A 17,745-nucleotide genomic window follows, 5' to 3' on the forward strand; every position below is an offset into this window, starting at 1 on the left:
GTTTGTTTTTATTTTTTTTTTATTCTTTCGTTAACACATATGATTGGTTTATTTGTATTTTTTTCATAGTATTACCATGATAGTTGCATATAATAATGTTTTCTCTCGATGATTATTATAATAAAAACTATAATACAACGCTAATGTTTGGTTATCTTTATATTAAGTTAAGTTTATCAGGTATATAACCAATATGTAATTTTAAGGTGGGTTGATTCTTCGATTTTAATTTCACTTACGGCTAAATTAATATTGTAATTAAGTTAAACTTGTTTGTGTGTGTTCTTTAATTTTAATTTAATTTTTTTATAATGTTGCGCTTTTTGTTTGACTTTGTTATACTAATTTAATTTCTTCACATATGAACGAATAGGGTTTTTGCGTTTTTTGTTTATGTATTAGTTTGCAGCAATAACGCGCTTATATTTAAACATCACTGCATGTGAATCGTCCACATCTAACTGCTTACCTACTTTACAAAGAGGCACTCGTATTGCATTTAAACAACAAATATACGGACATATGCTGCTTATTGCATTCTTATGGTAGCTTTGGGTGTCGGTATAAAAAAAAAACAAATAATTTACATATATACTGTACATTTGATGAACATAAATATAATATTATTTAAAACATCTTACGTAAGTTTAAAGTCATGCAGTTACTGGGTACACTGTGCTAACTTTAGCATATCGCACATAGTTGCTCACAAGGTACTATAGAACTTAACAATTTTTTTTTTTAATTTACAGAAAAATAAAAATAGATGAATAAAATAATCGTTCACGTGACACCACTAAGTAGTTAGTGGTTTGGAAAAAAACATTATTTTATTGGAAAGTTTAAAGAAATCAAAAATAAAAAACAATTTAAGCAAAGAGTTTCATGAAATATTCAATTGCATACAGTTAACTTTAATGAAGTTGCACGCTAACTTTCAGATATGTCAGAGAGCCTTTAACGGGCTAGTGCCACGCTAGCGTAATATTTACTCATATTTTTGTACATAATGTTTGCCTATAATTTTAAACAATACACTTGTAACCTTTTCGCACAGCGAAATTAATTGAATACATTAATTTTATTATTGAAAAATCAGTTTTTGCCTTTCACACAGTGGGTTACTCGATTAACGTTCAGTTGTTATACATTTTTATTTTTGCTTTTCATAAGAAGATGTTAAGTTCCATCAGCTGATTGTTATTTTATCAATAAACAACTCGATTTTTGTTCGACTAACAATTAATGTAGTAAAATAAGAATATTTTTCTATATTTAATCGAGCTAAATCAGCGATTTAATCAAAGAGATAGAGCCTTTGACCTTTGTCTAAATGAAACATTGATTATATATATTAAAAAATGCCATTGTTTTCAGGCGCTGAAATCTACCTATCCCCTAAATAGATATACAAGTACTAACTTTCCCTTTCTATATAATGGCGGAAGAAAATGTAGCAGCAAAATCTTGATGCAACGCAGTGTTGAAAATGTTGGCGTTTAGTCTCCTGCAACACCAAATATTTGCTAACTTTGAATTCACACTATTATTAAAAGCAAGCAATTCGGAAACCCAAAGAATAAATAGAAGTGATTTCCAATATACACTAGTCAGCATAAGTTTGTGTACACAGTAGCCAATTCCACTAGAACCCCTATCAATTAAATATAATCTATAATCTATATCTGTCGCAGAATAAGTTTGCGTACACAGTTGGTACGAGTAGCGCAGTGACTTCTAAGCTGGGTAAGTTAAGGATGTTAAAAAAAACATCGACTTGAGTATACTGGCAAAAAGGTAGACAAAAATCCCCCGCTGAACCCTCCCCAGGGAGCGCCGACTGGTAATAGATAACATAGAGTCTCGACTGGTGCATGAACGAGCTGGAAACAGTTCGCCCACGTTGCAGTCGGAAGGTTTCTAGCTAAGGTTTGACTTTATCGTTGAGTTTTTGCTGCTCCTCAATAGCACAGCATTCAAAATGTGTAGTCTTACTATTTTTGGGATACAAAGAAGGGCTGTGTCAAGGTATCTTGCGACCCATGCCGATGATCAGCGTTACTGAGGGAACTTAAATAACCGAGCGAACCGAGCTTACGGATACCTGGCGCCCATCGTGGTCGTATTATGGCGTGGCGGTGTATGGCGAGTGCTGACGTCGATAAACTGGAATTTATTGATACTAATATGGATAAGGGATTGTATCTTAATATGCTAAACGCAAATTTAAAGCCAAGTGCTAAAAAATTTGGTCCCGAAAATGTGTTTAATTTTTAAAGGATTAACGAACCGAAACACACTGGTGGTTATATAATGTACCAAAGCAATTACATACATCATCACAATCTCACCATCTTTATATGCCAAATGTTTCATTTTATAAAAGTTTTTTAAATAGTTTAATACCCACTTTAGTTGTACGCAAGTGGCGCTATGCTCATTGCAGGAGTAGCAGGAATTAATATACATATATGTATGTATATCTGTACGCAAACTTTTTCTGACTATTGTATGCATTGTAGAAAAGTTGACTTTAACTCTGGATTTGTCTTATTACATGCAACTCTGATGACCTCCGTATAGTATTAAATTGGAAGGAAATTAGTATATTCTTCAAAAAAGCTTCTAACTTACGTATTTAGCTTCTAACTTACGAGCTACCGTTATAGGAAGGTAGAACTGGCTTTAGTAATCAAACTGTGTTTGGAAGTGTGCACCAGAGAACTGCAAAACTCACTTTTTCCTTGAATCAGCTCATACGCAAAAGTTTCTATCCAATTCCAATCACTGAACGAAACACAGCGTTGTGTAAAAATCAGCTCATGTTGCCGCACCGCTCATTCGCGTACAATGCGAGCCTTCGGTCCGAAATGCTTTGCTCACGTTTGCTCACTTCACGAAATGTTTATCTCACGTTCGCTCACTTCACGAAATTTTTAGCTCACTTTCGCTCAGTGATTGGAAGTGAATAGAAACTTTTGCGTATGAGCTGATTCAAGGAAGAAGTGAGTTTTGCAGTTCTCTGGTATGTATATTGTTTTTGTATGATTTGTTCGCGATCAGCTTATGCGTCACATGCATTGCACTAAGAATTAGGTACACATTGTGTTCTATTGTTGAGTTTGCTCATACCCATTGAGTTTGCTCATAGGCGTTGAGTTTGCTCTTTTGTGTTTTTGTTTTCATTCAACACGATCATTGTTGAACCCAATGAGCGAACGCCTTAGTAGAGCTGTTTCAACACGAGCGTGAATAAACTCAGCAAGCAAACGAATTTACCGCAATTGAGCTGAATTTAGCTCAGTAGCGAAAATATTCACGAATGCCAGTTTGAGCGCTTGAGCCGAATGGGCTGGTAGTTCGGGTATTGTTGGTGCATGAACATTTTTAATTTTTATTAAAATTTTAAGTGAAAAATGTGTTAATTTGAAAAAGAAGTCCGCAATGGCGGAATTAAACAACAATAGTACAATAAAGTCGTCTATAAAGATTTTTTTCTCACTTTTCCAACCAACAAAAAAGTTGGCAAAATGGCGAACTTTTTGTAACAAAACATATAATTTTAATTATAAATATGCATGATTATATTAGATCATTTTATAAATGAAGATTTTAAGAATTACGTTCATTGTGATATTTTATCTGCACATTATTCAATTTGGTTCACTATGTTTCACATTTCCGTTTTCCATTTGACAATTCTTCTGTTGCCTATTCCCATTCGTTGGTCGTGAACGCTCAAGTGCTGAACACATAAAAGACGACAAGCGACGAGCGACATCTGTCAAATATTAAAATACACGCGTTCTTATGGGCACAGATTTTTTGACAACAGCACGACTTCACGACAAAAGGGTTGAAGTCTTCGCTGTCGCCAAATTAGAAATGTTTCTAATTTTGCCGACGACAATGGCCGCTGTGGAGCTGCCACTAATATGTGAAATGTAAAATTATTCAAAGTTCTAACAAGTATGACATTATTTTGCCAGCAGAAACCTAAAATAACTTTGATATATCATTCATAATAACAATCGATTATTTAAAACAAATAAATCAACCATTTTTACATTTTTTGCACAAATAATTTCACTTTAAACTAAATATGTAAATTTTATTGAAGCGAAAGATTTTAGTACGGCAACAATGAAATTGCTTTTTGATATGTCGCTGCCGTCTTCAAAATGTTCAAGACGCTGGCTTCAAAGCGACATTTGTGATCAGCCGTCGGTACGTCGTGTCGTGTCGTCGTCTTTGTGTTCAGCACTTCAGCCTGTCGTAATCTTGTCTTCTATCATTCTTGATTATACGTGCTGGCAGTAACTTTTCGTCTAATTAATCTTTAGTCCTTTATCGCATACGGTATTTTGACGCAAAGCTATCATGCTGTTGAAACCCTAGAGTTTGACGGAATAATACTTGTACAAGCTTGCTGGCATTTTTGGTTTTGAATCTCTTTCTCATGTACTCAGTGGCATTGAATTCAATATAAAAGTTGTGTAATTATTTAACTATTAAACATTTCTCACGCTAAAAATTTAATTATTGTTAAACAGCAATTGTAAAAATAAAATAATATATAACAAGCTACATGACGGTGAACTACTCAAGATACACAAGATCTGGCAGGATTTTTCGCGGAGACGTTTCAAGCAACATACTTTGTTTTGGAAATCGTCAAGATATTGCGAATTAAAGTACTGAAAATATTATTAAATAATAGTGAAGGCAACTGTGCTGTACACAAAAAAACAGTACAAAATAAATTAAAACATTAATATACATTACTCCAACTACTACCACCATGGCTTGTCCTACGGCTTAAAAAAAGAGTTAAACGTTTTCATTTCGCAGTTAGAAATTATGGAAACATACCAATAGTTTTAGGCTATTTTTATTGCTATATGAATCACGGGTGCTTCGTAATTTTTTACACATTGGTACATATTCAAAAATAATATATATTATGTGGTGTTCATAGTGGAGCGGAGATTAAAGCAGAGTCTATAACATGAACAGCACAGTACATACAGTAGAAAACCTTATTCGTGGGGAATTCTCGGTGGTAAGATAGCCGCCATCTTGGAAAAACGCAGTGCTGTATATATTGAGTACTTCATTTTAGTAAAACTTTAGTCATAAAATAGCAAATATTATGTATATAGCTGTCTTATATAAAGCGAAATTATTTATTTATACTATATTTCAATTATAGAAGATTTTAACATCAATGTATGCCATATTATTGCAAAAAAGTTATTAAATGTAGATGAGATATTTCATAAGTGGTGAGAATAAAATACAGCTCTCATACAAGTACTTTTCTGTGGTACGGTATTTTTGCCCACATTTATTTAAACTTAACTGGCACAAAATTAGCAAAAAATCCATTTTTGCTAGATTTTACTTGAATTATTACAAACAATTATATTTAAAATACTTTGAATTGCAAAGCTTGGAAGTACACAAAAGTTTTATAAGCTTGAAATGATACGTGTTTGCCTCCTTATTAAACATTTTTAAAACAAAATATGTCATGATCCTATTGAATAGGCATTTCAAACCATCGGGTCCAAGGTAACAAGAATCAAAATCGTCATTTAATACTAATATAACTTTTTTTATGAAATTTATAAAAAGCTCAAGAGCTTTTACTAAGTTTGACGAATCCTACACTTTTTATTTAGTAAAAGTATAGGCGTGTTCAGAGATCTACCCTTTCTCGAATAATGTTAAATACAGCAAACAATTGTGCATTGTAAAATATTCATTATACATATAACCATATAAATATAAAAATGAATTTCTCTGAAGGAAATCGTTTTCAATTATATCAATTTCCATACAATGTCTAATAGATTGCTGACTATCTATGGAAGGCATTGCCAATGCTTGAAAAGTTTTACAAGAACTATCTTGAACCATACATACATACTCTTTCAAGGTTATTTAGTGAAAAGTTTTCAAATTATTTCATAGTAATATTAAATCTTTTATAATTTGAAAGCCCCAAATGCAGTGTCACAAATCCAGGGATGTATTTATTTTAATTCAATATTTAAAAATTAGTTGAATCGCGGTATACACTTGTACCTAAAATATAACTAACTTATCAATAAATAACACTTAATACCACCAAAAAAAATTAATAAATATCCGAAATAATTCCAATAATAATGAAAAAATTTATTTTATTTAATAATTATTTAAGTACTGTTCATCGGACTTTAAAAGTTTTGTGAAGATTAAATGCTATCACAACACCCTAATTACCACAATTGTAGCAAAAAAGCGTAGCACACAACCCAAGTACGCCTCGGTGGTGTGTTAAAAGATGAAAATTAATGTAAACAAAAAAGGTTTTCTACTGTATAAACTGAGATGAACAGTACAGCTGTACATCGTTGGCGTGGTGTGATGTTTACAGAGTTAATAATTCATTTTTCACGCTTGACAATTTTGATTACACTCTAATTTTGATTTTATAAATTTTTATCGAGCTACCCATATTTCAACAAACATGCTATGGTACAACACATTTCCCAAAAAAATATGATTTTAGAATAAGCATTCCAACTATGCTATGTTCCACCACATTGTCGTCGACTCCAGTATTTCTATAAGCTTACATGCAGAAATGTGGATTCACATTTACAATAGGTGGATACGCTTGCTCTTGCAGAAGTCTTGCATGGATTATAAAGTTTTCCAAATACAATAGTGTCACGCTTATTCAAACATCGATTATACGAATAGCCGATTGCCTCGTTCTGGAGGTCCGAGAAAATTGAGTGGTCGGGAGACACGCAAAGCTGTATCTCTTGTAAAGGTTAATCTGCGTTTAACCGCTTTCCAAATAGCAGAAGATATTAAAATACGATTTAAAAAAACAATATCTAGAGACACAGAAGGTAAAATATTAAAAAGGGCTGAATATCATAGGCGAGTGGCACGCAAAAAGGAATCAATTTCGTTAAAAAATCGAATGAAGCGCATTACATCCGCAAACAAACACATTACCAAAGCTATATCTTTCTGTAAATCGGTTTTGTGGTCGGATGAGACCAAATATTGTATTTTGAGAATAAAAGGAAGACAGATGGTGTAGAACTGGTACGGCCTTTGAAGCACGAAATCTTTCTTCAACCGTAAAGCATGGTTGGGTGGTGGAGTTCAATTGTGGCGGTATATGACAGCTAGTGGAGTAGCTTCCAACTGGGCAATGACCATAAGTATGCAGCGGAACTTGTTCGTATTTGCCTACTTTACATTGCTCCAAAACAGCTACATTCACCACCACAATTACCTGCTGACCTCAATCCAATTGAGCATTTATGGGCTCTATCAGAGGATATTAGTACTTTCCACACCTAATCATGTTTTTTTGCTCTATGAGCAGAGACCTTTTCTCTTTTAGTTAATTGTTCATAAAATGACAATGAATTCTGTGGCTTTTGTTTATTGAATTATTTGGAATAAAGTTAATTTTTTAAATCTCCTAATTGGTCAAACTTTTATTTTAGTCGAAAATCAACTTTGAACTTGATTATACGGATTCCCCGCTTTTTAACAGGATAATCGGTATTCTATTGTACACACATACACTTTGCAGATATTTTGTTTTCTGCATATTTTGGTGTAGAATTTTTGTCATTTCATGAAATCTTGCAAGAGCAAGCGTATCAACCTAATTATCTTTCAAAGTTCTGCTCGCTACATACGTACCCAGACTTTTTTTTACACCGTGTATATAAAAACTGAGATTATAAAATGTGACATACAATGCTTTGAGCCATTTAGGGTATTCACAAGGTGTCATAGTGTGTCATATCGTCATATTGTCATATTTTTTTATGACTGTCATACCAACACTGTTGTTGTTTCACATGCAAAATTAAAATATGACTGATACAACACTGCGTGGTATGTTTCTTGAGTTCTCTATTCTATACCCCTACCCACTTGCTGACGAATTTTTTCGGTTTTTTGCGGCATATGCCTAGTACTGCAGTAACCGGTTACTTTTTGGAAGCGGTTTTTTTGGGACACACTCATGGCAGTGTGGGCGGGGCTTTGGGGCAAAACTTCGACGAGTGGGTAGTCGGTTTTCTGTGAAGAACCGGTTTTTTTGGGTCGGTCAGTGGTCGTGGCCTTCTGCCCGAACACTTCTCAACCGATTTATACCGCACATTGTATATATCTGGAAAATACGGACATATTTCTGGTTTTGGCCTCAGCAAAAATCGCTATGATTAAGTGTAGAAATATGACAAAATATGACATACAACAATTAATGGTGCTCACAAGTGTCGTATTTTTTAAGAAGATCAAAATATGACATAAGACATACAACAAAGCTTGTGAATTGCCTAATTGATTTTACAACGACTTTAGAATTGACGACCAGCACAGTGTTGTAGTGAGTTCTGTGTAAATGCATATATGTATATTATGTACTATTTGTATATGTGAAAATAAACGCACATATGAATTTGAAAAGTGTGCAAAACTGTTTGCTAGCTTGTGTAAAATTGTTTAATTGCAATAACAAATATAACAACATTAAAAAATACAATAATTCATTATTATTATTACAATTTTCACCAACACTTGGTTGCTCAGTTGGTTTTAGTACAGTGCTGTTGCTACAACAAATATCGTTTGCTTACCAATGGCAACATGTAAACAACATTAAGGCTTAAAAGTTAAAATTTAACGAGTTAACAAAATTAACAGCAACATATATATATATATGTAATGTATATATGTATATATTATGTAAATACAAATAAATACATATTTGTATATATTTTTGTATTGCGTCCGAGCCCAATTTTTCACATATATATGTATATTTATGTATATGTGTTTATTTATACTCTCACGTCAGTGTTGATAATACACATACATATGCACATATTTCAACAAACATGCTTTTTTTTGTTTTTTTAAGTAATATTAGTTATTTTATTTAATTATTTTCGTAAACTTTTGAACTAATAACGTTTGCATCTTTTTCAACATATGTATGTACTTCGCTTTGGTTTGGTTTAGTTATTTTCATTTCAGTTGCAAAAATATAAATTATCAGTTATTTTGTGGTCTTCATATGCACATTTGAATTCATGTTATTCAAGTATTATTATTATTATTTGTTGCACAATACTTATTTAAAGTGCTTTGTTCTATGGAATATGTTCCCTTTTATGTACACATCGTAACATTTTTGGCACATTTCTTCCCATTTTTTTTTTTATTTTTTGTTTTGGTCTTAACTTTACGATATTTTTGTATTTTTGAAAAACAAAAAACCAAATGGAAAAACCCGTGCATAGCAATCACAGCAATTTTAGTTCTATTTGCAAAAGTTGTAGAATTCACTCATTTACGCCACACTAAAATATATGTATGTGCTAATATCCATTCAATTATATATATCTATGTACATACATGCATATTACTATGTCGTATTTGTTACCAATTTACTCCAATATTTCGCTCCAGACTTACGCTTACAATCGAACGGCAAAAGAATGCACATTAAACCAAAAACAAAAAATCATTTGAAGCACAAACACAATTTACCAGCTGTTAGTATAATATCATTCCTACTGATTATTTTTGTTCTTGATGCCGATTTGCTATTTTTTCATCTATGTATGAACAGTTTCTTTTTTCCTATTACCCTTTATTATAAACAGTCAACAACGGTTTGATGTGGTCTGTTGTCCGGTGGATCGATGATCCATATTTCTTCCAAAATGATGGCGGTGAGAACGTAACCGTCAATGGCACCCGTTATCGCTGACTGATAACCGACAATTTAATGCCTGAAATTGAAGCTCGTGATCTCGGCGACATTTGGTTTCAATAAGACGGCGCCACTTCCCACACATCATATCAATCAATGGATTTAATTTCAGGTTTTGTGCAGATCGCTTGTCCACAAATACTTTTTCCGTTAGACTTTTTCCTGTGGAGATATGTATGTGAAATCTAAAGTATATGCAGACAATAACGCTTCGATTCAGGCCTTGGAGCAAAACATTGCCCGAGTCATCGAAAATTGGACTCAATGGATGAACCATCTGAGACGTAGTGTTGGCCAACATTTCAAAGAGATAATCTTTAAAAAATAATAGCCAAATAATGTTCTTTCGAATGATAATAAAAAATGCCCAATAAATTTGAATTTTGCGTTTTTGCTTAAAAAAAAGTAGGGAATCTTGAAATAGATTACCCTATATTTATCTTCGGAGTTTGAACATTTATTGACACTAAATCTTTTGTACTTTTTGTACGTTGGATACAATTATTTTCATGATCTTCAGCTGGAATGACTACATGGTCGTTGGTTAGTCATCTTCTACCATGGTATATGCGGACTGCAATTTTTGAATACTAATGCATATGACCGCAAAGTCTTATAAAATGTACATGAAACTGATTTAGCTATTTTAAAAATATGTTTGCAAATTTGCCATGGTGATGTATAGTTGAAAACGTGTGAATATCATGGGTTGACAGAGTTTACGAATCTCGCAGGCAATATATCACTAAAGTTGTTCAAATGCAAAGCATTAAAAGGCCTTATTTTCCTGAAATTATATTAGAACATTGGACGAATCGGTTGTTTAATGTAATTCTCAATAAGTGCCTATCGACACATGATTAAAAAATGTTATAAATGTTTAAAATATTTAATACAAATACACAAAAATATCTTTCTAACAAAAGCAAAAAAAGAGTATGTGCTAACCTGATGACCAAATTGAAATCACTAATTTTTCTATTTATTTCGTTAAAAAAAATATTGAAGAAAGGTGTAATGAAACTTTGTTTATTTAGTAAAAAAAAAATATTCAATAATAATCATTAATCATTTCAGATTCTTCTTTAGTTTTGATAGAAATTAACTAAAATTATTTGTTGCAGAGGTGTGCTAACCTGTTCAAGTCCAGTAGGAAATCTCAATAGCCTTTACGCGCAGCCAAAATCAGTTGTTGCTTTACGACTGCCGGCTATCGATGAACGATCAGCTGTTATACATTTATGTCTTTGCTTTTCATAAGTAGTTGATAAGTTCAACAGCTGATGCATTTCAAATCGATGTGTATTCGATTAAAAATTAATGCAGTAAAATACGAGTTTTCATTTCATGAAAATAAGAAATTTCTTTTAATATAAAATAAACAACAGCTTACTAAGTGTTGGGAAAATCCTGTAGGCTGCTTTCAGCGTTGTTCAAAACCTCTTATTCCATTTGTGTTATGCATTATTTTGTCGATCGTTAGCAGGAAAGCAGAGTTATTGTAAACTTAGTATGGCTAATGTATACTACGTTGCTTGTAATGTAAGTATGCTTATTTTAATAACTGTTATCATTGTATAAATCCTTATATTTTGTTGTTATTAACATAAACCTATATATACATATGTACGAATGTATGCTGATTATTACTTGATTTGCTTTTATTGCATAGTTTTCTGACCGTCCCAATTGTTTGCAAGCAAATAGTTTGATATATAAGTATTATTTTACAAATGAATTCGTATGCATGTAAGTATGTCAGATGTATTGAATACAATAAATGCAAAGAAACGACTGAGGAATAGAAAAAAAATCACTTTGTCCACCATTTAATACGCAACATTCACAGTCATTTTACTCCCTTTTCGCTTGTTTATAAATGTATTTGTTAATAATTTTGATCTTACTTTTGTTTTTAAGTATTATATTTTAGTATTTTTTTTAATTTAAAGACATTGCATGCAGGATGCATCAATTTTGTCTTTCCATTCGTACATCAAAAGCTATTACTTCGTATGTAACCGAATTCATTGAAATAGAGACTGCAACCGTTTCAACTCTTTACTTTTGCGTTGATCGGCTCTGAACGCATTCTTTCTTAAGAGCGTGCGTCAATCCACACCTTGCCCTCTTAACCGATATTAACTTGGGACCATTAAAGGTGACTAACTACCGGGAGCTGAATGGGGCTCTGAGTTAAGAATATACTTTATTAGAGCAACAAAATTGGAAGAGGGAGAGTCGAAAACTACTTCAAAGCCGAAAGTAGCTGTCAGTGGCCTCTGATAGGTTCATAGGGAACTCAAGGTCTTATCTGACAATGAAAAACAGAAACAGAAACCGTTTAGACACATTTTTAGTCTAAACTTACTTACATATACATAAATCTGGTTCATGGAATACGAGAGGCCCATTTACAAAACATGCACTAGAGAGCCACTGTCGGCGAAATCGCCAAACTCGCGTGCTCTATTGAACTATCATGAACATGAAATTAAGATCCATACTATGAGAAATTGAGATCTATACTACTATTATAAAGAGGAAAGATTTGTATGTCAAAAACTGCTGTGCCGATTTCAAAAATACTTTAACCATTGGATATTACATTCACCCCGAGTAACATAGGCTATATTTATTGCTAGAATCTCCGTGATGGAGAATCTTAATCTGAAACATAAAATCGTCTTGCAAGTCATTCTCTTCGCATCGCAATCGCGTACCAAAGAGTCGAGTAACGAGCGCTCGCAGCTGCTTGCTGAACAAAATTTCAAAACCTCCCAAGTACGATCTTGAGAGTCGAGTACGGAGCGTGTGCAGCGACTTGAAGAACAAAATATTAGAAATATACAAGGTCGCACTAGGGAAAGTACATACACATGTATGGGAGAGTGTGTAAAAACATTTGAAATGTTTGTATAAACCCGTGCGAAGCCGGAGCGGTCTGCTAGTTATGTATGAAGCGAAAATACATGTCGTTCTTGTTGTTAATTCAAAGCCTGCTTAGTGGTTTTTGCAGGACCATTGACTTTGTCTTGAAATGCAATTCGCTAGATTATTGAGATTGAGGAAATCGAAACACAGCAGTTAGGCATTACTTTTCAATGTCTGTCCATTCCATAAATCTGATTTATTTATATATATAAAAATTTCATGTCACGTTGTTTGTCCGGAATTGGCGCCTAAACTACTGAACCGATTTCAATGAAATTTTGCTCGGCCCAACTTAAAATATAGAATAGTTTATATTTCAAATTTTAGTCGCAGTGTCCATCCGTCTGTCCATTCCGCCAATGAGCCAAGCGATAATTAGAATTGAAATCTAGATATCTTAATAAAACTTCGTACATGCTACAATTAGCAAAATGAGATTGTGTTATAGATAGTCAAAACCGGCAAAATATACAAAAATAGTTACGACTTTTACAACAGATATTCACAGCACGAAAGGACATTAGGATTAACACATTTTTGGGTAAGGGCCGTGGTCACCGTCTGCCCGGTCTGGATATTTTAATATAATTTAGCTCATATTTAAACCTTGATACTATGAGAAGGTTGGTGTTCTTGATGGCCAAAATCGGACTTATGCAACTACTACAAAATAGTTGAACAAAAAGGGATATAACAAAGCTACAATTTAATCTATAAAGATCGAAACACATGATCTAGGCATGGAAGAGCATATGTTAATTGTTAGTTAGTTTTGTATATTTATCACAAACCACTAAAGCTGACCGAAAGTAGTAGAGTCTCCTCAAGATTATCAAATAGTTAACAAGAATAGAATTTAACATACATATGTATACCTTATCCACAGCAGTGCGTGGCCCGGCTACTAGTGTATGTATAAGTTTTCACTAAAAATGTGTCTAAACGGTTTCTGTTTGTGTACCTGTTTCTATTTTTTCTGTTTGTCATTGTGAGATGATTCAAGAGCATGTCAATTCGAAAACCATCATAAGTCAAAACACAAATAATCTAACATAAGTACATATTTATTTTAAGAAGAAGAAGAATTTGCTATCACTTGATTTTTTTAGCGTGCTAAACTTGCAATATTTCTCACATATTTCTTTATAGAGCTGAGAGAGTGGCCGTTTTTCCTGTTTTGTTTTGTATTATGTGTAATTAAGCACGAAAACGACTTGCCTCGTGCGGAATTCAATAACTAACTATTTCTTTTTCAATAAATGCATTATGTATAGTATAATAATATTTGGAAAATATGCAGACAGAAATTGATAGTAAAGTGAAATTACACTTAAAAGCATAAGCAATTGCATTAACGTTGCTGATTGCTTTGTACATTACAGCGATCGTCTGTTGTTATGTGGCGAATTGCTTGCCGCAGCAAAGGAAAGAAATGTTCAAATTTATTATTTTTATTAACAAATGATTGCAATATACATTTTTTAAGGTCTGCTCTTGAGAAAATATTAACAGTGATGGACCGCATAGGCACACGTGAGAAATTATTAAATTATTCGTTAGAAAATTATTGGATATAAGAATAGCCTTCTAGTTGCGAAAAAACATTACTTTGTGATGGACGACCGACGATCACATAACTTTTCATTTCCTCACGTCGACGGTAATAATGGGAAACTGCGCGACGCGATTTTATTTGCACTCCCTGTCGACTAATTGAATATACAGTGAGCTTAAGTGCCTAGTTCTAGTTTATAATTGTAGTACGATTCGCAACCTATAATAATAGCCTTTTCGCACGGCCTTAATATGATACATTAAGAAGATAATTGAGCTGATTTTCGCCGGCTACTCGATTAACGATCAGCTTTTATACATTTTTGCTTTTGCTTTTCATAAGAAATTGGTAAATTTCATCAGCTGTTTGCTATTTTATCAATAAACACAACTACATTTACAGCGTCGATAACAACCCGGAGCGCTGCATTCCAGTTTCAACTCGATTTGTATTCGTTTAAAAATTAATGTAGAAAATAAGAATTTGCTTTTGCATGGTAAATCGAGCTAAATAAAGGGCTGGCTAATTGTTCAATTAACTGATGTGCGAACAGAATATAACGGCTCGAAATTCCTGAATATTCTGAAGCAAATTGATAGTATTGTACTGTGCATTAAATTATTGTAAGTTGTAATTAGTTAATATGCACAAAAATTTGTGTTGTTTTTAACTTGAATTGACTACTATTAAATATTAAAATAGCGCATAATTTATTGAATTATACCATTGTACTATATTCGCATGGTATATAGTTTGCTTTAACTCACACATAGCGAATGTATAACAGTGTATGTGTTTTTGTGTTAAAACTTCACGTGCACTTCACGTTTCACATACATGTTTACAAATATGGTAAATATGCACACAGTGGCTCAGATGTGCAAATTACATTTGGAAGTTTCAATCGGTGGGGATTGTTACGCTTTTGTGCTCGTTTTGCAACGAACTCGGTAATAATTGGTTATATTTATGATATAATATATGTGGGAATTACATATGCATAATATATATTAGCGCTGCAAATACACAAATATGCATGCTTTTTCAATTAACTTCGAATTGAAGGTGTGTCTGGTTTTGGCTAACGAATTATTAACAGATTAAATTAAATTTACTACAACTCAGCAGTTAACAGTTACCAGAATGTTTATGCAAGTTGTATTTTATCGGGAGATATACATACATATGTATTTGAAGCACGCATTGATGGCATATCCATTGAATATATATTCGTTTGTGTATAATTGTCTTCAAACGTATCCTCAAAATACCAAAACTATTGTGGTATTTTATGTGGAATTTATGCATTTGTGTTTTGGCAATTTGTAAACAACAAAAATATAAATAATAATTAGTCACAATTAAGTGCTCAATGCCTTTTAATAGCTTTTTCGCACAACCGGCTACTCGATTAATGATCAGCTGTTATACATTTCAGTTTTTACTTTTCATAAGAAGTTGGTAAGGTCAGCCGCTGATTGCTATTTTAACAATATATACAGACAAATTTGCAGCGTGAACAACAACCCGCAGCGCTGCATTGCAGTTTCAACTTGAAATGTATTCGTTTAAAAATTACTGTAGTAAAATGAGATTTGTCTTTTGTATGGTAAATGGTTCTAAATCAGCGCTTTAATCGAGCAAATGCCGGTTAATTCTTCAATTAACTGATGCGCGCAAAGGCTGTAATTGAGTATAGAACAACTGATAACATGCAATTGTTGTGCGGTGGTTCAAAGTGGTAGTCGCACCGGCTCTTATGTTAGAGTTATTTTTTGTTTAATTGTGCCAAATAATGTGCGTGGAAAGAATAAATAAACAAATTTCAATATGGTTTTCTGGACAGCATGTAACATTAAGCAATCTGCTGTTCAGCGCTCAGGGTTAAGCGTATAGGCACAGACTACTACGAACGACAGCCTTATTGAGGGTACACGACACCTTTCCATTCGACGTTTCCTACACTATTATTAAACTCCCCCGTACTTTCTGGTGCGAGAATTAATATGAAGACCAATATGATTATTTTAAATACAGTTGAACTTCATAACTCAAACTTCTAAAATTCGAGGTTATCTATAAGCCAAAGTTTTGAATTGGTAAGAGCTTTTAGAAGTCAAATTTCATACAAATTTAATTCCATAAAAGAGCAAACTGCTTCCGAAAAGCTAGAATACGGACTGATAACCAGCCTATGAGTTAGTTAGTTTAGTTTATAATTGAAACAATTTATCAAAACTGACAGGAAGATTAAGTCTGCTGATGATGAGAGGTGTAATTTACTTCTTAGTGGTTTGGGTTTTAACTGGCGATTGTCCAAAGTGGTTCCACGCTGTGTGTCTAAAAATCTTACTGGATACTAGCTATAGAAGTTGCCTGGAGGAGAACGAGGTGGAATCATCTCATCACCTGCTACTGGAATGGGCTGCCTTTGCGAGATCAAGGCAAAGATTTCACAAATTTCACTTTCATAAACAAACGCTCGAAATAGCGGATATAGAAGTGAAAAATCTCTGCCAATGTCTGTCTCCGATATCCAGTAAATTATGAAGCTCATCATTTTATGGGAGCTTATTAAATTGTGTTGCAGCTAAATTATTCCACCACATTCTACTATGATGAGCAGAGGTGCTAATGTTTTCGCCGATTGTAGACAATTATGGGAGTTGTGTTTGCTGTTAGTTAGGAGCTATGAATTTTGAAGCACTCCAAAATATATTACTTTGTTTAAACTCTACACGATGTGCTGTCGACTATGACAGCTGGAATAATTTATGTTTCAGCTACTCATGGAGTAGTTAGAAAGTGGAAACTCCATTGAGTACGCCGTTGTGCGATTCAGTACTGGTGCAGCTGGTCCAACCTGCAACTACAACTGTATATCATTGTCAAATGTTTACTGTACATCACCATCCCATATACATATGTATAAATCTACATACCTACATACACAAAAGCACAAATACAGCAGTAAAATGTATGTACATACATGCTATGTATACAATACTTGGATTACAATATTTCATATGTATTTTTACAATGCTAGTTTTACTCACCCATATGTATGTACATATGTATGTTATGAATTGCACTGTCAACATCAAATTCCAAAACTGCAATAACAATAATAGTGATATTCGCAATTCTGTGTATGATATTTTTTTCTGTAATAAGTGAATTTCGATTTTAGCTTATGTCTGCATATTAGTGTATACTGTGGCTTAGCACAGCTTTTCGGATTGCTTGATAAGAATAGTAAGGCGCGTTTGCTCAGCCCATATCGTGGCTGCTTTGCGGCGCATAGTCTGCAGTGTTTGTGCTGCTTACTCTGGTTTTAATCGGTGCCATTGGACAATAGTTTGACGCGGCTTTGATATCATGTCCTGCCAGTGTTTAGTTTCGGAAGCACCCGAGCCATTCTTTCCTGAGGTTATAAAGATTAGGATCC

General features: G+C 33.4%; 1 protein-coding gene across 11 annotated transcripts in view; it reads right to left on the reverse strand.

Moving 5' to 3' along the window:
• The window catches only part of LOC105219319 (synaptotagmin-7), a 70,798-nt gene that overhangs the window by 13,161 nt on the left and 39,892 nt on the right, over positions 1–17,745 (reverse strand). For 7 of the 11 annotated variants that reach the window (XR_008472178.1, XM_054235584.1, XM_054235583.1 and 4 more), the window contains one exon: positions 1–17,721. This exon is cut by the window's left edge. Coding sequence is in view for 7 of the 11 variants with exons in the window: in XM_054235584.1 (XP_054091559.1) it covers positions 17,621–17,721 (101 nt within the window). In the remaining 4 variants the exon portion in view is untranslated. The remainder of the gene's footprint in view (positions 17,722–17,745) is intronic. The other 4 variants (XR_008472179.1, XR_008472177.1, XR_003752998.2 and 1 more) reach the window with 3 other exon arrangements.

The sequence above is a fragment of the Zeugodacus cucurbitae genome, chromosome X (assembly GCF_028554725.1).
Source record: "Zeugodacus cucurbitae isolate PBARC_wt_2022May chromosome X, idZeuCucr1.2, whole genome shotgun sequence".
Taxonomy (NCBI): Eukaryota; Metazoa; Arthropoda; class Insecta; order Diptera; family Tephritidae; genus Zeugodacus; species Zeugodacus cucurbitae.